The sequence below is a fragment of the Pinus tabuliformis genome, chromosome 1_1 (genome assembly GCF_031772625.1).
Source record: "Pinus tabuliformis cultivar Carrire ecotype Pingquan chromosome 1_1, CPIR1, whole genome shotgun sequence".
NCBI classification, from domain to species: domain Eukaryota; kingdom Viridiplantae; phylum Streptophyta; class Pinopsida; order Pinales; family Pinaceae; genus Pinus; species Pinus tabuliformis.
In genome coordinates, this window is record NC_142297.1 from 387,653,699 (window position 1) to 387,678,612 (window position 24,914).

General features: G+C 40.3%; 1 protein-coding gene across 2 annotated transcripts in view; it reads right to left on the reverse strand.

Annotated features, from left to right (window-relative positions):
- The window catches only part of LOC149213269 (uncharacterized), a 287,782-nt gene that overhangs the window by 236,288 nt on the left and 26,580 nt on the right, over window positions 1-24,914 (reverse strand). For both annotated transcript variants that reach the window (XM_089391971.1, XM_089391970.1), the window contains exon 2: window positions 23,383-23,536. In XM_089391971.1, coding sequence (XP_089248097.1) covers window positions 23,383-23,536 — 154 coding nt within the window. The remainder of the gene's footprint in view (window positions 1-23,382; window positions 23,537-24,914) is intronic.

Consider the following 24,914-nt stretch of genomic DNA (forward strand, 5'->3'; position numbering starts at 1 on the left):
CGATGGGTTTATGTTTGCCATTTTCAGTTCTTGAATACTTGTATTGGGCAATCTACTACAACACATGCAATTTTTCTTTTGATGCAAGCAAGTATTTTATATTTACTGGGCAAGCTTAACTCCCCATTTAGAGGGGGGATCATTGCTTGTGGGTGGACTAATCTCTTAGTTTAGTTACTCCAATTTTCTTTGTTAATCTCATTGCTAAGCTCATTCGTGCATGATTAGTTTCTTAACATAACACTCACATCCATTCTCATTTTAGCATACATTTGAGATTGGTTTATGTTTGCCATTTCCATTTCTTGAATACTTGTATTGGGCAATCTACTACAACACATGCAATTTTCTTTTGATGCAAGCAAGTATTTTATATTTACTGGGCAAGCTTAAACTAGTTTAATTTATCCATCTACTTTGGTTTCACAAGTCTCTTGAGCACATTGTTTTATCATTGTCAATTTATATTATGTGGCATTATCATTATTGTTGGGTCTTTCTTGTGTCACTCCATTGAAGCAATTTGGCATTGATTTCATTTACTTGCATAGCAACATATTTGGAACTTGTGGAGCTACATTGAGCTAATTGTTTCACTTTCCGTTTCTGTTGAAAGATATTGGTATTGTTTATTTAAGCATTGTATTTTATTTTGAGCACTGATATCAATATTTTCTTGGAAGCAATAGCACTCACTCATGCATTTCATCTAGGCATTTTAGTATAAGAAGGCCTCCAAGCCAGGCCCCAAGCCTCACTAAAATTAATCTCCAAGCATAAGCTTGGTTGATAGAAAGTATAGCGAAAAAAATCTTTCTTGGAAAGTTCTTTCATCTGGTATGAAGTAAGGTAAAAGTGTGTGACCCGCCAATTATGATAATGGTTTGTCCCCTTGTAGGAACGAAGGCACACGCTAGCTCATAAGACTCAAGGGACGGGTATCGTTAATGACACCTTTGTGCCCTCGCTCCCTCTTTCTTATAGTCACCTCAATTTTTACCTTTTGGTAAGAGCTCAAGACGAGGACTTCTCATTTAGATAAAAAATAACCAAGACTAATTGCATTCAAATCTAGTATAGGTGCATCTCATGCTAATACATCTTATGATTTCACTTGCAATTGTCCATTTTACTTGTCATTATTGAATATTTTATGTTGGCAAACATTGTTTCATTTTCCTTTTGCAAGTAGAACACTAATTGATTTTCCTTTTGCAAGATATCTCTATATGCTTTGATTTAGGCATTGATCATATTTTAAAAGCATTTTATATCTTGTATCGATTATCGTGCTAACATCTTTGTCTCCATTTCAGGATTGCTTTGCTTTCACTTTTTAAGCATTCTACTTTTGTTTTGAGCAAATATATCTTTCATTCTTGTTGAGCAATTTATCTTAAGGAATTGGTTTTATGGTTTTAATATGTTAATGATTTTTATTGCTCATATCATATTTTTCTCATAATTCTTAAAAGTAATCCACTTTCACTTTAACATCTCTCCTAGAACCTCACATTTCTTTTATCTTAGTTTTCCATATAAGGGAACACCCCCCATAGCTAACTTAGGAGATAGCTTAAACAGAGAGAGGGAATTTAGCGTGACAGCCACTACTCTTAGTTCCCTGCCACCAACCACACCTTGTGGGGTTCAAAGCTTTTTTCACTAACTTGTCAGTAGGTGTATGCGGCAAGATTAACAGTACCCAAAGTTGTCGGCGCAAAACCAAGTGGAGAAATAATTGCTTATTCATGGAGAGCATGTGGGGCACCCTTGATGGACTAAGGGGCACCTAGGACTTCAATGATAAGGGTTAAAGTCAAACGAAAGGACTTTATTTATATGGCAAATGGTGGTTGAACAAGTTTTGCTTAAGGTCATCTCAAGGACAAGTCATGTCCCTTGGTGGAGGATGACACCACTATAAATAGAGATGAGATCAAGTTCATTTAAACACATCCACAAGTGCAATCTCATTAAAAGAAGAATCACAAGAAGACCAAGACCTCAAAAGAAGTTTGGTTAGCAAGAAGAAAAATATGTGTTTGGTTTCTTTACCTTAGGTTCTGGTTCGCCAAGTAGATTTGTTCGTGGAGGTTTCTGGGCATGCATTTGAGCTTCATTTTTGTGCACTGGCCGTATCATCTTCTAAAGTTGTTGAAAGGATCGAGACCCTGTTTTATGCTAGATAGAAGGTCGCAAGGCTTGTGGCAAGGCTAGGATAAAGGGCCAAGATTATGTGTATAAGTTTAAGGTCAACAAGTGAAGTGACTGCAGGCTCAAGGGTGATTGAGGTAACCCTAGATGTGGGGGATGCATAGATCTGTGTCTTTGGCCGAGATCTCAGTCAATAAAGTGACTAGGACCATGGAGCTTTGGAGGCTATGTCATGTCTCTAAGGAGGTATGTTGTGTGATCTTATGTTGATGAAATTGCGAAGGTTGGAAGGATGTCAATAGGGTATTTGACAGCATTTTGTGAAAATTCTAACACTTCAACAACTAATTTATTTTACCTACTTATTTTCCCAATAAGTTATTTATGAAAATCCTTCAGTAAACATTAAAATAAATTCCGTGCAGATATCACACCATAATATAAAAACAAACACATGCACAAAAATCAACACATTGACACAGATATTTTGGACAACGGTCCCCGAAAAAACCCAATGTGGGAAAACCGGTGCAGCAAGGGAGGATTTTATTATTCAGCGATTCTTCAATACAACTGGGTGCCAAACTGGCTTACCCAACAGAGAGAAAATTATCCAGCACTTCTCCTAGCCTCAGTGTCATCCTGGCTAGCCTCTACGTAGCTCCCAAACCGTCTGCGTCAGCCCCTGCCTCTCTGTGTCAGCATCGGGCCTCTCTGCGTCACCCACGCAGGCCCTCCAGTGACTGCGCAATTTGCTGCCTCTACGTCAGCACTGGGCCTCTCTGCGTCACCCACGCAGGCCCTCCAGTGACTGCACAGTCCACTGCCTCTGTGTCTGCCTGAGAGGCTCTACGTCTACCTCTCCAACCTTTGCGTTGATCTTCTGGTGTTGTTCCCAACTCTTTGTTTCGTACTCGCTACCTCCAGCTACTCTCGAGACCACTAGTTCAAATTTCTCAACTAACCCCGCTCCAGAAATTGAACTGACTGGTCTCCCTCAATGTTGAGAATGCAACAAGATGATGGAGCTTAGTGGAAAGAAGTCGCCTTCACTAACTAGGCCCGCGTGCTATTTTTGGCGCAAAGTCTATTTTTAGACTATGTCTATTTTTAGACATATGGATCATGGTCTATGAGTTGCAGTATGCTATTTGTGGATGATTGGTCATGTCGGTAAAAATAGATGGACTTCTATTTTTAGACATATGGGCAGGTTTCTATTTTTAGACTGCCAGGCTAAAAATAAAACAGTCGAATATTATTGTCTCATAATAATATTTGGACTATAAACATTATCTTATCCTCTTGGAGCACTTCAGTTTGAGCTACAGATGTGGCACATGCAGCTGTCAGAAGAAATTACGCTTTCTTTGTGGATCAGTTGAGCTATTGCATGCAGGACATCAGTTAGAACTCATGTGGTTGAGTTTGGTGGAGTTGATTGTGGAGTTGATGGAGTTGTGTTCAGTTTGACTTGGTTGAACTAGTTGTATTTTAGTCTAACTAAAGAATACTCTAGTGATGAGTTGTGTGGATTAAATATTAATTAATTCACTAATTATTAACTCATAAAGCAACTGAAGAATACATCAGTTGACTCAGTGCATGTACAGTTCAGTGGAGACGGGTGTTAGAGGTTGAGATTGCTATCAGTTGTGACTATAGTTGTGCATGAGATTTGCACATGCAATGGATGGAGATTGCCCATGAGGCTTCCGTAGTATAACCAAAGGAATTCGATTTCACAAAGTGATTTATTTCTCTTGCAGGATTGCGCAGTGGAGGCAGGCAAAGCAGTGGAGGAGATTTGAGTTGTGATTGATCAGATCTCAGCTAGTTTTGTGTGTAACAGGTGGAGATAGTACTGAGTACTTGTGAGGAGTATTGTACTATGTATTGTTACATGTTCTCTATCATTATAATATACAGATAATGTGGGGTTTTCAGCTGTATGCTTTCCCCGGGTTATATATTGTGTTAATGTGTGCATGCGATTGATGTTTCATTGTTTTTAATGCTGCTAAATTGATGATCAACATAGAGAAGGTTATGTATTGTGCATGTATTCTGCAATAGTGCATAATCGGGATAATCTCTGTGAATAAGTGATTAATTATTCAAAATTTCTACATGGTATCAAAGTTGTTGATCATCAGATCTATTATTCAAAAAGTGTTTACATTCTATTTCTTTAGGCAGAGTCTGTAATCGGGCCAGGTAGCCTCTGGATTCATCCTTCCTTTTGAAGGTGAGATATCTGGTAAAAGCCCATACAGTCAATCTCTGTACGAGAAATACTTTGTTCTGATGAATTCTAGATCAGAAGCGGTTGAGTTTTGAGCTAGTGGAATTTGAATTTGTAGCAGTGTTTTCTTGGTATCAACGTGGCAATATCTTTCAACGGATTGCGATTGGAGTATGCTCTTGAGGGCAGCTCGAACTATATTGCATGGAAGGACAGGATGGAGGCGGTGTTAGATGATAATGGGCTGAAGGAGTTCATAGAGGCTGAGGTCCCAAAGCCTACTGATACTACGCAGGTTGATGCTTGGCAAAAGAAGACAGCAAAGTGTTGAAGGATTCTGTTGGAGGGCGTGAAGGATCACATTGTGTCCAGCTTGCATGGAAAGGCTTCTCCATACTTGATGTGGAAAGCATTGACAGATCTATTCCAAAGCAAGAGTGATCAGAGGAAGCTGGCGCTCAAGGATAAACTCAGAAACATTAAATGCGAGAAGGGAGACAGTATGCCCAAGTATCTCACGAAGTTCACTCAGTGCAGGGATGAGCTGGGAAGTGTGGGGGTGACTGTCGATGATGAGGACTTGGTGAGCTTGGCTCTCCTTGGTCTTCCGAAGAGTTGGCATTCCTATCAGGACTCTGTCAATGGTCGGGAGAAATTGCCAGGATGGGAGAGACTTTGGTCAGATCTTGTGTAGGAGGAGATCAGGCGGAATACCAGGGACGGATCTTCATCAAAGGGACCTGATGAAGAAAATTGCGCTTTGGCTACCAAAGCAAAGAACGGGAAGAACAAGAAAGCTTTTCATTCCGGTGCGAAAGGCAAGAAGCAGGATATGTCCAAGGTGAAGTGCTTTCACTGTCACCAACACGGACACTATGCCACTAATTGTCCGCAGAAGAAGAAGAACAAGCAAGTTGCTGGATCTGCAGCAGAAGAGGCTCTAGCCTCACAGTTTGAGCTTGTTTTTTCATTGATCGCATGCTTGGTTTCAAGTGTGATGGGATCGGTATGGTTCTTGGACAGTGGTGCGTCTATTCACATGACAGGAGATCGAGATTTGTTTTTTGATCTGGCGGAGAAAGATCTTGGAGTGCACATCGAGATGGGCGATGATGGTAGATACAGTGCGACCGATATCGGTACCATTTCCTTTGAGAGGGAGTCTGGTAAACCCTTCGTATTGAAGGAAGTGATGCATGTTCCAGGATTGAAGAAGAATCTTATCTCTGTGGCGATGTTAGAAGACAAGGGATATGATGTTGTTTTCAGTGAGGGAAAGGCTTTCCTGCGCAGTAAGACAACTGGAGAAACCCGGAAGATAGGGGTTCGAGTGAGGAACCTTTATCAGTTGCATGTAGATGGCTGCGCAACAATGGCATGCAAGGCAAAAGGATTGGTGAGCCGGAATGATGGCGAGTTGTGACACAGGAGATTGGGTCACCTTCACCATGGATCCTTGAAGATACTGCAACAGATCACTACAGGGCTTCCTAAAGGCACTCTTGCGCAGTCAGATCAGTGCAAGGGGTGTACTTTGGGAAAGTTTGTGAAAGCCACCTTTCACGAGAAGAATAGTCGCGCCACGACGATCCTTGAGAGAATTCACACAGACGTGTGTGGACCTTTCTCAATTGCTTCGACAACAAAACACAGGGATTATGTGATCTTTGTTGATGATTTCTTTCAAGAGTGCTGCATCTTCTTCATGCAGAAGAAGAGCGAGACATACTCAAAGTTCTATGAGTTCAAAGCACTAGTTGAGAAGGAGTCGGGGAAGAAGGTGAAGGCTCTTAGGAGCGACAATGGTGGTGAATACATCTCTGGCGAGTTCAAGGATTTCTGCAGTGCAAAAGGGATTCGAAGAGAGCTCATAGCTCCCCATAACCCACAGCAAAACGGGGTTGCTGAGCAGAAGAACAAAACGATCGTGGGTGCTGCACGGGCGATGTTGCATGATCAGGGCCTACCCCTTCACTTGTGGGCGGAAGCATGCAATACTGCAGTATATGTGCAGAACCGTTGTCCTCACAGGATACTTGGCATGAGTACACCCGAGGAGGCTTATTCTGGTAAGAAGCCTGATCTTTCTCATTTGAGGATTTTTGGTGCTAACGTTTACATGCATGTGACGAAGGATGCCAGGAAGAAGTTGGAGCCGACCGCAGAGGTTGGGATATTTGTGGGGTACACTGATACGCCCCACAACTATCGTGTGTATTTGCCAGACAGTGGCAAGACTGTTGTGCGACGGGATATAAAATTTCAGGAGGAGAAAGCCATGAAGTGTTCGCTTGAGAGGGAGCCACACTTGCATGCAGATGAGGAGCTATTAGTTCCTAAGGATGAGCTTCAGGACGTGGATCAGCCACAGGACGAAGTTCATTGAGTGGAAGAGACCACTCATGCAGCGCCATCCATCAGAGGGAGAAAGCGCTTGACAGAAGCTAAGCGACTGGCTCAAGATGCAGAGAAAGTTGTAGGACCACCTACAGCCCAACACAGGCAGAGACAATCACCTGATCGGTACACTGGATACATGGCTCTTGTGAACAAATGTGTTGTGACTGAGCCAACCTCTTTCAAGGAAGCTGTGGAGGATCCCGCATGGGTAGATGCCATGGTGGAAGAGTATGATTCTATTGTCAGAAACAATGCATGGGAGATTGTCCCAAGACCGGAAGGGAAATCAGTGGTGGGTTCGAGATGGATCTACAAAGTTAAGCAGGCAGCTGACGGGAGTGTGGAGAAGTACAAGGCAAGAGTTGTTGCCCGAGGCTTTTCACAGATAGAGGGGATCGATTATGAGGAGACCTTTGCACCTGTCGCAAGGTATTCTTCCATACGGACGATTCTTTCTCTCTCAGCGCAGATGGGATGGCACATTCATCAGATGGATGTGAAGACTGCGTTCCTCAACGGAGTCATTGAGGAGGAGGTGTACATTGAGCAGTCCGAAGGTTTCGAGATTTTCAGCAGCGAGTCGCATGTGTGCAGGCTCAAGAGAGCACTATATGGGTTGAAACCAATGTGGAAAAAGTCGAAGTCAGGATTAATTCGGTAAGGGTCCAAAAGTTGAAAAACTCGTCAAAGTCGGGAGTTTTTTGAAAAAGTCGGCAAAATTAAAAAAACACAAAATTATTCTTTTTTATTTTATTTTTTTTAACATCTAGAGTATCCACAACATGAAATAAATGCATTTCCACATAAACATGTAAAGAAAGCTAATATATAATATGTATATGAAGTCTAATGCTACATCACATATCAAAATAGTGAATCAACTCTTGAGTTTTGGGTCCTGTCTGAGTCTCAACTCTCAAGAGTCAAAATATCAACAAAAAATATAATAAATGTATATCATGAGTCATCTAAAAGTCATCAAGTAATCAATCACTGAGATCCTCTTCCCCTTTTAATTTTTGTTTCCGCTAATTGTATTAAGAAATAAATCATGCATTTATTCAGTAGATTGCTTGGGTAATAAGGTGTCAGGTGGTAGGTCCAATGAAAATTAACAGTGAGTATCACAGTAGATGTGAAAATTAATGCTTGGTGACTCCAAGCTACTTATTTTCTGAGAAAACAGTAGATGTCAGATTACTAACTTAGCCTTGGCATCTATTATTCAAAAACTCTTGGAGGTAAAATCCACTCCTGATACATAACCTTTGCCCACATTTATAGGGAGTTCACCACTAAAGAAGATTCCCTTTCAAAACGTGCTCTCATTGCAGGAAGGATCTTTGTTGTCACAAGATTTCATAGGTACTTTGTATCTGTCTGAAAAATGGGTTCTTTTTTGAGGCACTGGTTTTGTTTTTCTGGACAGTTTGTTGCTATTTGATCTTCATGACCTTCTCTTTGTTGTTTCTTCCGGAAGCATTCAACAACTGTAACAATGTTTTTGATGGTGTGGGGTTCTTTCTACGGAAGACTGTTGTATGCCTGCCCTTTTGGTACTTTTGTAATCTTTTGAAGGGGCAGTGGTTGTTAGAGTCTGGATCACTGAAAGCCTGGAGGCTTAGCCAATGTATACTTTGCTTTCTAACTAGAAATATAAAGTATAAAGATTTGCTTTTCCTTGGAAAACAAAAACATATCTTAACCTCAAAACTAACAGATTACAAATGAGACTGATATGCTCGCAAGAAGTATGACAAACAATACAATGCAATAACTTGAAAATGCATGGATGGAAGCTTCAATTTACAGTTTTTTCACCTTTGCAACCTCTTTATCCGCGGCCTGGGAAGGGAGGCAGACTTTTTGGGTCGACTCCCGATTAAATCGGGAGTATAAGGAAAAAATCGGGATTTTTTCCTTTGTGAAAAAGTCGCCAAAAAGTCGGGGGATTAAATCGTTTAGTTCAAAAAATCGCGTTTTTAGGATTAAATCGGGATTTTTTCCAGACTTTTTCCACACTAGTTGAAACAAGCACCACGTGCTTGGTACACACAGATAGACAGTTATTTCACCGGACTTGGATTCTCCAAAAGTGAGGCGGATCCTAACCTATACCAGATTGTGGTGGAGGGTAAGTTGCTTATCATTGTACTTTATGTAGATGATTTGATTCTAACAGGTGATGAGTTGTTGATACTTTCATGCAAGGATGATCTTGCTAAGGAGTTTGAGATGAAGGACTTGAGCCTCCATCATTATTTCCTGGGATTGGAAATTTGGCAGCGCAGTGATGGATTATTTGTTTCTCAGGGTAAGTATGCTCGGGAGAAACTGGAGAAGTTCAACATGCATGGCTGCAAGCCTATTGATACTCCTCTTCCTGGAGGTTGGAGGAAGGAGGATGCCACTTCAGCAGAAAAAGTGGATGCCACTGTTTATCGACAGTTGGTGGGGTCGCTTATGTATCTGGTCAATACACGACCCGATATATGCTATGTTGTTAACCAGCGTTCACAAGCTATGGTTAAGCCAACCAAGCTCTTCTGGAAGGCAGGCAAGCACGTATTGCATTATTTGAGAGGCACATCGGGATATGGTTTGTGGTACAGACAGGAGGATGAGGTGAAGCTATGTGGCTTCACGGATGCAGATTGGGCAGGGAGCCCAACGGACAGAAAGAGCACATCAGGAGGGGTCTTCAGTATCGGGTCGACAGCAGTTTCTTGGTACAGCAGGAAGCAGAGATCCATGGCACTCAATTCAGTAGAGGTAGAGTATATGGCAGCAAGTTTGGCTGCATGCAAGGCTATATGGATGAGGAACATCCTAGTTGGGTTGTTCGGTTCTCACTTGGAGCCTACTGTGATTTACTGTGATAACCAGAGTTGCATTAAACTCTCGACTAATCCAGTATTTCACGATAGATCCAAACACATTGACATCAGGTACCATCATATCAGAGATTGTGTGCAGCGGAGAGTCATGTTACTTTCATACATTCCAACAGAGGATCAGGATGCTGATATCTTGACGAAGGCGCTCAGCAGGAGCAAATTCGAATACCACCGAGGCAGGATAGGGGTTGCTGATAATCCATATCTTGTTGAGAGGGAGTGTTGAGAATGCAACAAGATGATGGAGCTTAGTGGAAAGAAGTCGCCTTCACTAAGTGGGCCCGCATGCTATTTTTGCCGCAAAGTCTATTTTTAGACTATGTCTATTTTTAGACCTATGGATCATGGTCTATGAGTTGCAGTATGCTATTTGTGGATGACTGGTCATGTCGTTAAAAATAGATGGACTTCTATTTTTAGACATATGGGTAGGTTTCTATTTTTAGACTGCCAGGCTAAAAATAAAACAATCGAATATTATTGTCTCATAATAATATTTGGACTATAAACATTATCTTATCCTCTTGGAGCACTTCAGTTTGAGCTACAGATGTGGCACATGCAGCTGTCAGAAGGAAATACGCTTTCTTTGTGGGTCAGTTGAGCTATTGCATGCAGGACATCAGTTAGAACTCATGTGGTTGAGTTTGGTGGAGTTGATTGTGGAGTTGATGGAGTTGTGTTCAGTTTGACTTTGTTGAACTAGTTGTATTTTAGTCTAACTAAAGAATACTCTAGTGATGAGTTGTGTGAATTAAATATTAATTAATTCACTAATTATTAACTCATAAAGCAACTGAAGAATACATCAGTTGACTCAGTGCATGTACAGTTCAGTGGAGACAGGTGTTAGAGGTTGAGATTGCTATCAGTTGTGACTATAGATGTGACTATAGTTGTGCATGAGATTTGCACATGCAATGGATGGAAATTGCCCATGAGGCTTGCGTAGTATAACCAAAGGAATTCGACTTCACAGAGTGATTGATTTCTCTTGCAGGATTGCGCAGTGGAGGCAGGGAAAGCAGTGGAGGAGATTTGAGCTGTGATTGATCAGATCTGAGCTAGTTTTGTGTGTGACAGGTGGAGATAGTACTGAGTACTTGTGAGGAGTATTGTACTATGTATTGTTACATGTTCTCTATCATTATAATATACAGATAGTGTGTGTTTTCAGCTGTATGCTTTCCCCGGGTTACATACTATGTTAATGTGTGCATGCGATTGATGTTTCATTGTTTTTAATGCTGCTAAATTGATGATCAACGTAGAGGAGGTTATGTATTGTGCATGTATTCCGCAATAGTGCATAATCAGGATAATCTCTGTGAATAAGTGATTAATTATTCAAAATTTCTACACTAAGTGTGTTCTCCAACTGACCCTTAAGCTTCTTCTTACACTTTCCTCATTGGTCCATCAACGACCGAGATTAAATCTCTAATCAACGGCTAAGATTAGATTTGGCTTGATCCACGACTTTTGGACCCTTCTAACCCATTTTTATATTAATACCCATATTTTATTTTTCCTAAGTTTAGACTTAGGAACTCTATTAAAAATATTAATTATTTTAATATCTCCCAAACCGGGTACAATCTATCCAAACCATTTTGGGTCTTGGAGATCTCATGTGCTTTAGCCTCTCCACCAATTTTCATGGCTAGAGCACATTCGATGCTACCCCAAATCAAAACTCCCTCGTAGCGAGGACTATGCTCTAGTAATACTCCACACTGAGCATCACTTTGATTATACAGCACCGGTACCTGTGTTGATGCTAGGCCTCCCCGCCCAACATCCTCTACACTGCTGCATCCTGTATTGCTGCCCATGGCTCTGTCACTGCCACTGCTGCATAAATACAGCAGCTCCCTCTGCATCTGTGCTGTTGTTGGTCCTTTCTCCCAACATTGCATCTGCACTGCAACCTCTTCTCATCATGCTGCATCGTGTTACTGCTGACTGCTACTGCACGGCAACATTATCCCCATTTTTGCTACTAAAATGGATTCTTTATGATCCCCGTCTTTTCCTTGAAATAATCAAACTTTGTTCTTCCAAGGGACCACTTGTTCTCCTGTAGGAGTGTAGCTCAACTGTACAGATCCTCATTGGACACAGTGTCTGATAAATGACACCGGATATCAATATGCTTTGACTGATCATGAAACATTGGATTCTCGGAGAGTTTGATGCAACTCTGATTATCGCACATGATCCTGGTCGCCTCCATCTTTCTTCTGAATAAGTCTACAAGCAATTTTCTAAGCCATATGGCCTCACACGAAGTTGTTCTCGCAGCCATATATTTTGCCTCAGCTAATGTTGAAACAGTACCCAGAGGTACTTTTCCGATCCACTGAACTTCTTGCCCAATCTGCATCAGTAAATCCACTCAATTTGATATCCTTACTCCTGGTGTACAAGAGTCCATAATCAATTGTTCCCTGTAAATACCTGAGAACATGTTTGGCCGCTGCCCAGTGCGCCCTCTTCGGCTCCACCATGAACTGACTGAGGGTGTTGACAGCGTAGCAAATGTTTGGCCTGGTATTGACCAGATACATCAGGGACCCTATGAGTTGCCTGTATAAGGTGGGATCAACATCCTTGTCTTCTGATGCATCAATCTTCTTCCAGTTGGTTATCATTGGAGTAGCCATGGGTCTACAGTCCTCCATCTTGAATCTCTTCAAGATTTCTGTAGCATATCTCCCTTTCCCAAGGAAGATCTCCCCCTTTTGATGCCAAACTTCCAACCCCAGGAAATAATGCATTCGTCCCAAATCCTTCATGTCGAATTCCATGGCTAGATTCTTCTTGCAATCCCTTATGATCCTGGATGATCCTGTTAGAAAGAGATCATCCACATATAATACTAAGATTAGAGGCTCATTCTCTACAACCAGATAGTAGAGATTTGGATCTGCGTCACTCTTGACAAATCCCATTTTCTACAAGTAGCCATTGATTTGACCATACCATGCTCTAGGTGCCTGTTTCAACCCATGCAAGGCTTTTTTCAATCTGCATACATGAGACTTCTTCTCATGTGTCTCAAAGCCTTCTGGTTGTTCAATGTATACTTCTTCTATCACTCCATTCAGAAATGTCATTTTGACATCCATCTGATGAATCTCCCACCCCATCTGTGCTGCAAGAGATATCACGGTTCTAATAGATGTATACCTGGCTACCGGGGCGAAGGTCTCTTCGTAGTCAATTCCTTCCTTCTAAGCATACCCCTTAGCCACAAACCTACCTTTGTATTTCTCAACATTGTCGTCTGCAGCGTATTTGATCTTGTAGATCCATCTCGAACCTACCACTAATCTGTCTTGAGGCCTTGGCACTACCTCCCAGACATCGTTCACCATTATGGAGTTGTACTCCTCTACCATCGCATCCAGCCAAACCTGATGTTGAGCTGCCTCCTGAAAAACTAGCAGGCTCCCCATCCTGAGCTACTAATGCCTGATATCTATCTGGTTGTTTTCGCTCCCTCTTATTGTTCCTTGGCACACTGATGAAGTCCTTTGCATCTCGCAGAATCTGACGAAGTTCCCTACTCGTTCTTCCTCTGCCAGCAGGTGCTTCTGTTAGCTCCTTCTCATCATGTGATTCTTCTTGACCCGAGGAAGAATTCTTTTCTTTCGTTGGTCAACAAGGTTTGACCAACGGTTCCTCTTTTGACTACTCCTTGGAAGGCATTTCTCGAGATTTTCTGAAAGCCCTATCCTCCATGAACTTCACATCTCGTCTAACTACTACCACCTTCCTACTCCCTAGAAGATAGATTATGTATGCCTCAGTGTTCTCGTTATATCCCACTAGATATCCTTTCTCTGCAATTTGATCCAGCTTCTTCCTCTTTTGCTCGGGTATGCGGCAATACGCTAAGCTCCCAAATATCCTGAAATGACTGACTTCAGACGTCTTCCCTGTGAAGACTTTCTCTGGAGTAATCTTGCCCAATGCCCGACGAGGAGTTATATTCTGAACATAGACTGTTGTGTTGCATGCTTCTGCCAACAGGAATTTTGGCATACCCTGATCATACATCATGGCCCTAGCTGCTTCTAAAATAGTCCTGTTCTTTCTTTCTGTTACTCCATCCTGCTCCAGATTGTAAGGAGTTGTCCACTCTCTTTTGATGCCCTCCTTAGCGCAAAAATCGGTGAAGTCCTTATCGACATACTCTCTACCACTATCTCCATCCTGCTCCAGATTGTAAGGAGTTGTCCACTCTCTTTTGATGCCCTCCTTAGCGCAAAAATCAGTGAAGTCCTTATCGACATACTATCTACCACTATCTGAGAGCAAAACTTTTATTTTCTTCCCAGTCAGATTCTCCACTAGAGCCTTGAACTCTTTGAATCAACAGAAAACATTGTCCTTGATTTTCAGAAAATAAATCCAAGTTTTCCTTGAGTGGTCATCAATGAAGGTGAGTGTTGACCTCTACTGGTCAACTACCCATGCAGTGCACCCCGTTTTTCTTCACAGAAAGAAGCAGCACCTGATCAGCATGTCCGTGCCATCCTGCCATCATCAGCAGCTTGATCTTTTTTATTGTAAACCCAGTCTGCATGTATTAATTGTAAATAATCTTAGCAGACATGAGTCATGTATGTATTTTGCCTAGGTGGACCTAACTTTCTGATGATAATCTACGTCCCGGAAGGTTTTTCGTCTCACCGATCCACGGATCGGCAGAGTTTTCCTTCAAACCTGACCCCAAAGCCGGGATTGATTTTGTCATTAGAACTTTAGGAGAATCCTAGTGTGTTGATCTGCTAGATTATCGTGGTGTCGCAGAGCTGGGTAATTTATGAGGGTCTGTATTAAGTGGGCTTGTCCCCTTGAGATGTAAATTGTAAAAGTCATGATGTAATGTGTCCTGAGGGTCGAGAAGTGTTTTAAATCCCCTCATGAGTCCTAAGTCCTAGGTCCTAGGTGATGTTTCCGAAGGCTTAGTTCAGTGATCCATTTTAAAATGATTTAAAAAATTAAAAAAAAAATGAATAAAAATAATAAAAATTAAAAAATGAAGCAAAAAACCCTAACTAATAAAATAATAATATTTTAAGTTAATAAATCGACGGATGAGATCAAGAGATGTCTTGATCCTCATCAACGGTCAAGATCATTTCTACATGGATCACTCGAACTAGCCGTTAGGATCATTTCCTTTATATAGGGTCTTAGGGGGTCATTTTAAGGCATTCGATCTGTGAGTCAGATACTGAAGAAGCTCTCTTGTAAATCTGTTTCTGGTTAATAAAAGAAGACTTTGGGGTCCATATCTTGCTGGTGTTACTCTCTTAAAATGCTGTGAGATTGTTTCATTTTCTGCATATATTATTTTCAACTGTTAATAATAGCTTTTGTAGAGTATTGTGGGTACAGGTATCTTGCTCACTTGCTAGGGTTTGGGTGCTGTTAGGGTTTCTAAAGTAATGGCAGGTATCTCCATTACTTCCTGAGATCTAGCAGCATTCTTGCCCTCTTTACTGATGGTTGTTTCTGAGCTGTGCAGAAAAACCCTTGCTGAAGAAAATTTGGTGGGCGTTAGGGGAAGTTCTCGGCTGAACTAGCCAACTCCCACAAGCATTTTCTGCTGAGCCCAGTGGATTTGATCTTGGGTCTATCATTCGGTTTTATTTTTCTAATCTGCATGAGAGAATTTCTGAAGTTTTTTCACAGTGACAATCTGAAATTTCTTTTCTTTAAAATTTTCCTGTTCTTATTGTTAAATCTGGCTGTGAAGGGGCTAAATCTGTACATTAAATTAGTTGATCTAGGGTTTCATTTTTTTTTGCTTAGGTCAGGTTTATTTAGGGTTTTGATTTTATGATTTTTTGGGTGATTTCAGGTGGCAGAAGCAAACACATATCAAATAATGATCTGAGGGCCACGCAGCAGAGTATCTACCGCCATTGAATCCAGCGACAGTGAAAGGCACGAGATAGGAGCTCTACTCAGATCACAGCATTTGCAAATCGTTAGAAAAGGGGCGTGTTTTGGAGCAGCCTCTCACGTGATCCTATCAGGCTTAAATCGATTTTCTAACTGTTGTCGTTTCCAACCTACGTCAAGTTATGACCTGCAAACACCAAAATAAAATTCGATCTTGGGTTTTGATATATGATTCGGTAACTGGAGGTTTCAAAACGGTGGCTCAACGCATGAAAACGTCAAACTAGCAAACGCAGGATTGCTCAGGGTTTCGATTGCGTTCTAATGACTGCGTTTTCAATTGCGGGCCAAACAATTTATCAAACTGAACCAAAGCAAAGACGTGGTATCAAAATCGATCTGTTAAGCCATTAACACGTCGTCATTTGAGGGTCTTTTCGGCCTGCGAGGAATCGTATGTCGTTGTTATTCAGCTGCGGTTGTGGTTGACATTCGAATGGTTTCGGCCTCACCTCAGATGCATACGCAGAGAAATAATAACCCCCAACCTCCGTCTGCGTTTCGAGCAAATATCCACGCGGATTTCTCACGGGTTCTGGCGTGAGCTCAGTTGCATTTCGATTTCAGGTGACGTTTCATCGTTCAGCATTTTCGAATAGCTGTGTTTGGGGTTTATTGTGATATGTATAGACTCGCCGCAGGTAAAATCGATCCAAACCGCGCAGGTAATGTCTCATGTCTTGCGTTTCGGGCTAGGGTAGTTACGCCTTTTCCTTTTTTTTTGTATTCCTTATATTAAATTTGCGTAGATTTTTTTTATTTAGATTTTTCAATTCATATAGTTTTGTTTTAGATTAAGCTATGGTCCTTAGTTTATTTCAAATCTTTAGATTTTAAATTTTAAAATAAATCGTTTTGTTCTTTTTTTTCGGATTTTTATTTTATCAAAAATAAAATATAAAAAGAGAAAAGGGTTAGCTTAAGGGGCTTTAAGCCTAGGTTAGACTAGGTTTAGATTTAAAATTTTTCTAGTTTTTTTATTTAAAATAGAGTTTAGATTTAGTTTTTGTTTTAGCATAGATATTTTTAATTTTTTTTTTGTTTTAAAAAAAGGATTTATAAAAATTAAAAAAAAAAAAAAAAAAAAAAAAAAAAAAAAAATTGAAAAAATATTAAAATTTTGTGGAAAATTGGTTTGCCAGTATCAGTGGTTTTTCATGTATTATCTTTCATGCTGGGATCTAAGTTTTCAAGCCGAGATGCGAAATATGATATCTGGTTAATAATTTACGATTCTCGTGGTGGTTTTAAACATTCATCTTTTCGAAGTTTTCAATTGTTGGATATCGTTTTGGTCATGTGATTTAGCTGATGATAGATGGGTGCTGTTCATGGTCCATGTTTCTATATCATTTAAAAAGTAATCGTTTCTACATCAATCTCTTAAGGCACTGGTCTATTAAATCTCTAAATCCATCTAGTGCTTATCATATCGTGTATCGTGTCTCCCACCCAACTGTTTGGCAGTTGGTCTTCATTATCTCGCAAGGTCTACCCCCCTTAGCCGCGGGAGACAGGCTTAAACGGAGGGATCGGGGATCAGAGTGACAGCCCCCGGTCTGAGCGTTGTCGTGTCAATCTGCACGACAACAGTGAGGAAGTACTCTGCACCACTAAGAGCTTTAGTAGACATGGGTCCGCAAATATCTGAGTGTATCAATCCTAATACACTCTTGGCCCTGTTTTTACTCCTATGAAATGTTGTTTTGGCATACTTTTGCTAGAGCACATCCTTTGCATACATCATCTTGTTCCGTACTAAGATCCGGAAATCCTGTTACAGTGCTCCTGAGAATTCTCAGAGCCCCATGGTGTAAATGTCTCATTCTTCTGTGCCACAGTTTGTTCAAATCCTCATCTCCATGACTGCTTATTAGTGCCATTGGTGATTCTAGTTGTAGTCTGTACAACCTGTTATTTTTTATCCCGATCTGCGCTTTCTTTTTCCAGCTCAGGTGTTTGACATATACTTTCTCCTTGATGAATAAAACGTCATAGCTTTTGCCTTAAAATTGCGACACGGAAAGTAAGTTCATCCCCAATCCTGGTACATGCAGCACACTAGAAGCACGGAACCGCTCTCCCGTTTCTGTTTGAAAAACTATGGTACCCCTCCCTACTGGAGTGTAATTTTCCTTGTCCGCCATGGTGATCTGAAAGTTCATCTTCTCCTCCCGATAGTCTGAGAAACATTCCCGAATTCCCGTCATATGCCAAGAGGCTCCACTGTCTATATACCACACCTCTGATGATGCAGAGCTAGTCACACAAGCCACTTCTTCCAGCCTGGAAGCCAACATAGAGAAATCAAAATCACTTTCTCTTGTGCAATTTTCTGAAAATGTGCGAGTCTCCTGACGTAGATGCCTCTGCATCATGGTCTCAACCCATAATTGATTTTCCCTTCCTGTCTCTGATTACTTCCTCTGATACCATGTGAAAATTCTATCACTGCAACAACTGATTTATTTTACCTACTTATTTTCCCAATAAGTTATTTATGAAAATCCTTCAGTAAACATTAAAATAAATTCTGCTGCAGATATCACACCATAATACAAAAACAAACACATGCACAAGAATCAACACATCGACACAGATATTTTGGACAACAATCCCTGGAAAAACCCAATGTGGGAAAACCAATGCAACAAGGGAGGATTTTATTATTCAGCAATTCTTCAGTACAACTGGGTGCCAAACTGGCTTACCCAACAGAGAGAAAATTCTCCAGCACTTCTCCCAGTCTCAGCGTTAGCTTGGCTGGCCTCTGCGTAACTCCCAAACCCACTGCGTCAACCCCTGCCTCTCTGCGTCACCCACGCAGGCCCTCCAGTGACTCTGCAGTCTGTTGCCTCTACATCTGCCAAAGAGGCTTTGCATTTGCCTCTCCAACCTCTGCGTTGGTCTTCTGGTGTTGTTCCCAACTCTCTGTTCTGTACTCGCTGCCTCCTACTACACTCCAGACCACTAGTTCAAATTTCTCAGCTAACCCCGCTCCAGAAATCAAACTGGTTTGTCTCCCTCAGTGTGTTCTCCAACTGACCCTCAAGCCTCTTTGTATACTTTTCTCGTTGGTCCATCAACGGCTGAGATTAAATCTCTAATCAACGACTAAGATTAGATTTGGCTTGATCCATGACATTTAGACCCTTTTAACCCAGTTTTATATTAATACCCATTAATATTTTATTTTTCCTAAGTTTAGACTTAGGAACTCCATTAAAAATAATAATTATTTTAATATCTCCCAAACCGGGTACAATCTGTCCAAACCATTTCTGGGTCTTGTAGATCTCATGTGCTTTAGCCTCTCCACCAATTTTCATAGCTAGAGCACATTCGATGCTACCCCAAATCAACACATTTTAGTATGCCCTAGTTCAGTCATCTTTTATGTTGTAAAGAGGTTGCGTGTGGGCTGGTTTATAAGCCATAAGGACAATGAATTTTATGTGTTAAACCATTGTTATGTGGGCAGGTTGTTCGAGCCTGTGATCAGATGTTTTTGGAGCAACAAGAAATCTGAAAGAAGGCTCTTTGGTGATGCCTTAGTTCAGTGAGTGCAAGTGGGTATATCGTTGATAAGAGGGAAAAATTGTGAAGACCCTAAGAGAGGACTTCTTGGTGGAGCAAGAGGGTTGTTAGAGGGTAGATTGTAGAGCCTAAGATCAATCACCTTTGGATCAGCTAAGGGATTGATAGAGGCAAATTGGTAAGTTGAAGATGCAAGCATTCTGAAACTGCAAAAGAATTGTGAGCAGCAGAAGAGGTGGCAAAAGGACCTGCCAAAAGTGTTCAAGGTACATGGACTGTAAGGGTTGTGGAAGTGTTACATCAGCAAGTCAAGTGTATCTTGTTCAAGGGTAGATTGATAGTCATAAGTTGTTGACATCAAGCCCTAGTTGTTCTTGTATCAATGCTAATTATAAGGGACATGATCCCTAGTACGAGAGCCCTATGTTGTATAAAGATTGTAATATAACAAGTTTTGGGTTGAAAAAATCCCTTGTGCACTCGATAGATTTGTTGTTGTACATATTTCATTGTGCAAAGTGCTAATGTTGTGTTATTTCAATGTGTTTGTGATTGTGATCTTAGACATAAACCTGATTCTGAAATGCCAAGGAAAAATCAACGCTTGCAAATGTCATGTGAGATTCTAGCAATTTTTTTCCTAGGTTTTCCTAGGCACTAGGGTTTTAGTAAAAGAATTCAAAGAAATAGCCACTCCAATAGAAAAAATACATCAAACTTTATAGAACAAGCTACAAATTGATAAATCGATAATGCAACAATATTGTTATGGTCCAAATCCAACTGTTTATTAAAACCTCACAAGCACAGTGCAGTTGTAATGATTCCAATACAACATATTAGATACGAACTATTGTCTTTTGATCCTACTATAGTTTTTACATTCTAACCATAAGAAAATGCCAAACTAATTCCAATATGAACCCTTGTCTTGTCAAAGTGCGGATTTCCTTAAGACATGTGCAAGACACTTCAAGGGTTTTGCGAACTCTAGCTGCCCTCTAACCTGACTTATGTGCTTGCCTCTAAATCTAAAATGTGAACTTCGATCATCGTATAAGCGTCAAGGACCGAAAGATCATACTGTCATACAGTTAATTTGATTTGCCTCTGAAATGGTGGCGAGTGATCTATGTAGTTGTTTGTCTAAGAATTTGCTTCACATCTTCTTCCAAACCCGCTTCTCTCAGACTTCGGCCCAATTCCAGACCTTTGAATGGTTTGGGGTTGCTTTTGTTCATGCACAAATATACGCAGACAGAGCTTCAAGTGATTCCAACCTTACGAAGAGCGTGCAACTGCTTCAGGAATCCATTGTGGTTTTAGTCTCAAATAATTTGTCAATCTTCAAGTGTACGTACTCTATAAATCTCATGGACTGCGGCCTGCTACAGACAGGTTTCACAAGGATTTGGCCACTTGAGTCCCGCTCTGTCTAAGGTAATTAGCCACATGCAGTTTCGTTCAGTTTTTACCTCACAAGGAACTACGGCTACCATAGAAAACCTCAACCCGTCTTAATGATCTGCCTTGCTTCAAAACTTCCACCATGACCTCCTTGCTCCTTGGATAATTAAATTCCCTGTGCCAAAACAAACAAAAATGTCAAATTCACAAACCAAACTAGAGTTATTTCCAACAACCTATGCCAGAACAAGTGAAAGGTGACTAGGTAGGGTAGGATCACCTCCACCAAAACTAGTCCAAGAGTAAAAGGGGTCTTAAACGCTCAGAGCCTCAAGCACAAAGATAAATAGAGACAAAATGATCCAATCCAATGATGCCCACGTGCCTCTAAGCCTCTTGTATTTATAGATTTCCATGAGGGGGATTTTATCTTTAATTAATTGAGTGATGTTCACCCAAAGCCCCAACTTTGGGCTTTTTTGCCCCAATTGTCCCAAAACTTGCCAACATTGGATATTTTGGGGTTTTCCCCTTGATCAAGGACTATAGCCTACAGGGATCAATAGACTACTTCCTACCTTGGGCCAATTAATCCCTCGGAAACATTACAAGCCACCTCCCCTTGGGCACATGAAGCACACCTAATAGGGTTGACCATTAGCCACCTCTATCAAGGTATGGAACACATTTATGAGACTTGGTCTAGTTAGATATCAGATGTTGGTCTAGGTTTGAAGTATTAATATGCCCTTAACATGCAAGTTTGGTCCACTTAGGTGCTTATTTGATCTTAGTCTCAGATGAATGGTTGCTTTCGCTAGAGTTTTAGTTGATTTTGTCAAGTGGTCCACAACAGCCCATGCCTTGAGGGCACCCACTCCATGGGTACCTAGGCCTTTCAAAGAGATTGATGCTTAGCAGATGTAACATTGCCCACTTACATCAGAGCGTTGGCCATTGTGATGAATTGAGTAGGTGATGCATGTCCTAGAGCACCCCCGGGAGGGAAGACATTGATCTTCTTTGACACGGCACAAAGGATTCTTAATGATTGCACCATTGGACCCAGCATGCCCCTGGGTTGGCCTAACACTACTTGATGGGCGGGACATGATTTAGAGCTTAGATGAGGATGGTCTTCAATGAGATGACTAGGTAGGGCTTGTTGCACTTGATGGAGCCCTGATGATGGAGAGAGGAGGCCTTGCGTTGACCATTAGAGACCCATGGACATGACGTAGTGACACCCTAGTTGGATTTGGACCCCGGAGGCTAATTTGAGGTAGATTTGAGGGGTACTCCTCAAATGATGGATGACAATGACACAAACACATTTTCAGCTTTCATCTCAATATGAAATGATATTTGGAGCCCAAAAAGGGAATGAACTCTGCATTTTGAGGCTTACGGCTCACATGTGTGGGTCATTTATGGCATAATTTTGCATTAAGCTAGTGTGTTGGCTTGTAACCCAAGGTTTACTTATCAAACTTGTTTTAGAGGCTTCTTAGGCTAATATTAGGTGAGGTAGACCTCATATAAAGAGAAGTCACCTCACATCTCATCTCATCATTACTTGTGAATTTCAGCCTCCTTCGAGGATTTCCACTAGCCAAGATACAGTGAAAGGTAGAAGTAACGAGCCTAATGGAACTAGAAATAGAGAGGTCCCACAATGTCTCTCACCTATGCATAACCATCTCCCAAAGAAATAATGCTAGGTATCCTTGATTAGGGTAGCTCAATAAGGTCACTAAGGAACTATATGAGTCAATGAACAAGCAATAAAGCCTTCCTCAAATTTCATAATATCTGGGACACCTGAAGGTAAAGTGTTCCCCAGACTCAATCTCCTACAAATGGCATGGCTGGAAAATCCTCTCAGACCCTGCATAGAGGAAAGATGGATGACACAACTTAAGTATAAAGCAACATCCTTTACAAGTCTAAATCGCACAATACTACCCCACCAGTCCGTTTGATTTTGTTTTGCTTGTGGAAGTTAAATCTGCATTTATGCTTTTTTATTTAACAATTCTAAGTATAACATATTTAAGGACATTACCCTCTTCGTGCAGTAATTCTTTTATTTTTAAGGAATAGCTAAGGGAGATTTTTAAAATCTCCAATCATTTTGTATATTTTCTGCCCGGATGTATAGCGGAGACCATTCGTAAATTTTGTGTACATTTAATATAAACCCTTGTTTCTTTTTTTAAATACTTGGATGAATTTATACATTCATTTCTACATATATCTATGCATAGTAACATACATATATCTATGTATATAGTAAGTTATACACACACATATAGTAACTTATATAACTGTGTGTGCTACATAACAATAGACACTCACGTGTTCATTAATGCCACCTGTCTTTCAAAAATACACACACAACAATAAACATTAATGTTTTCATCACTGCCAATCTGTCTTCGAGGTCACTTATGAGATAATTTTAAATAGACATCCAAAGAATGATTACAATAGCGGGTCAATGCCACTCTGAAGTAGATCCAGTGTAAATACAAGAGAGTAGGAGTACAAAAGCATCTCCCATCCCTATATGTAAAGGAGAAAAGAGCAATGGAAAAAGAACTAAATACCCTAACCAACAGAGGTACAAGATAAATGCAGAAACAAAACCATGACAATATTGCATAATTCAATCAAAACACAATAGCAATACTACTATAAAATCTTTCAAGCAACCCGTCACATGTCAGAACAGTACAAGGAAAAAATATTTACAACCTTAGATTCTGAAGTTTTACAATCCCCGAGTCCACATTTCTATATATTTTGAAAATATTGTGAGTACTGGAACTGCTCAACCCCATAATCGATGAATTTATAGTCATTTCATCTGCTTGGATCTCCATATCTGAATGACTCGAGTCAGCAGAAACTGTAAAGCAATACAGTTAATAAGCATTAGTCGTGCTCAGTATATTGGATATCATTTTTCTGAACTCAATCATGAAAATATAATGCAAAGGAAGACATTTTGCAAGCCAAATCTTAGCATTGCATAAGCTGTCATTCGATGTGACTCTATCTAGAAAAGTGCATCTAGATTTTAGTGCATTAATATCCAAAATAGGCCATAACCTTATCTCCAATTCTAATGCTGCACACTTCATCAAGTTACAACAAATGCAAATATCTGTAGAACATATGAATGATAATTAGTAACACCAAAGTTTTAATGTGATTGGCATTTCATCTTATGATTAATGACTGGAAAGACAAGTTAACAATCATGACAGAACAACTGGGATTTAGCCTCTAGATGTAAAGGTTGCCGAATATAGTGATGACTGGCAGTTTATTATCCTTCTCTGTATAGCGAAATAGAGTTCAACACAAATTCCAAACCATCTCAGGCTACTAGTCCACAACCATGGACAAAGGAAAATGCATTTTTTTACATCAGTTGAAATTCAAAAATATATATTCATGTCTTTAATCTTATCAATGTTCTCATTGACCCTTTGTGGTCACCAGTGGACTTAAATATTTTAATTATATTAAATTCACTTATTTTGTAACTCTCATTTTTCTATTTTTTCATGGAATTGAACCTGCGTATTTGTCACCCAGAAGAGTGGCTTCAACACAGAGGAATTTCAGAGTTCCTGAAATTCCTTATTTTGTCTGGTTAAAACAGAGATGACAACTATTCTCTGTAGTTTAACTTGAAGTGCATACAAGTACCATCCCCAACTCCCTATCCCCATTATATTATAAACTTTCAATACAAAATCTCACTTCTGTTAAACTAGCATAGATCCATCTTTAAGTCTGAATCTATCAAGCACCGAGAAGGATCAAATAATATTGAGATGTGAATTATTTTTCATTTAAAATACATTTAGGCTAAGATGATGAAAAAGGTAACAAAATTTCTATGTAAATGTCATATTTTTTATGTTAAATTCTCTTACACCAGATCTGATTTACTTTACTTCAACAACCTATTAAAAACCCAGAAAATATTTATCTCAATTATTTCTGAAATTGCTGATAAAATAAACACACGTATATTAATTCAAAAATAAAATGTGGCAGAAATAAAAATGGAGAGATCGATCACACTACAACAGAAAATTTGTACCTAACACAGTCTTTCTTCGTATTATTAAACTCTGGAAAATTTTGGGCTAGACCCAGAGAGAATACATAGAAAAAATGCAACTCTTGGGAACCTAGAAACTTGGCCCCACTGGAAAAATTGGCCCTTGGAAATCAACCCTCCAAAGAAACTTGGCCTTGGAGAACTAGAC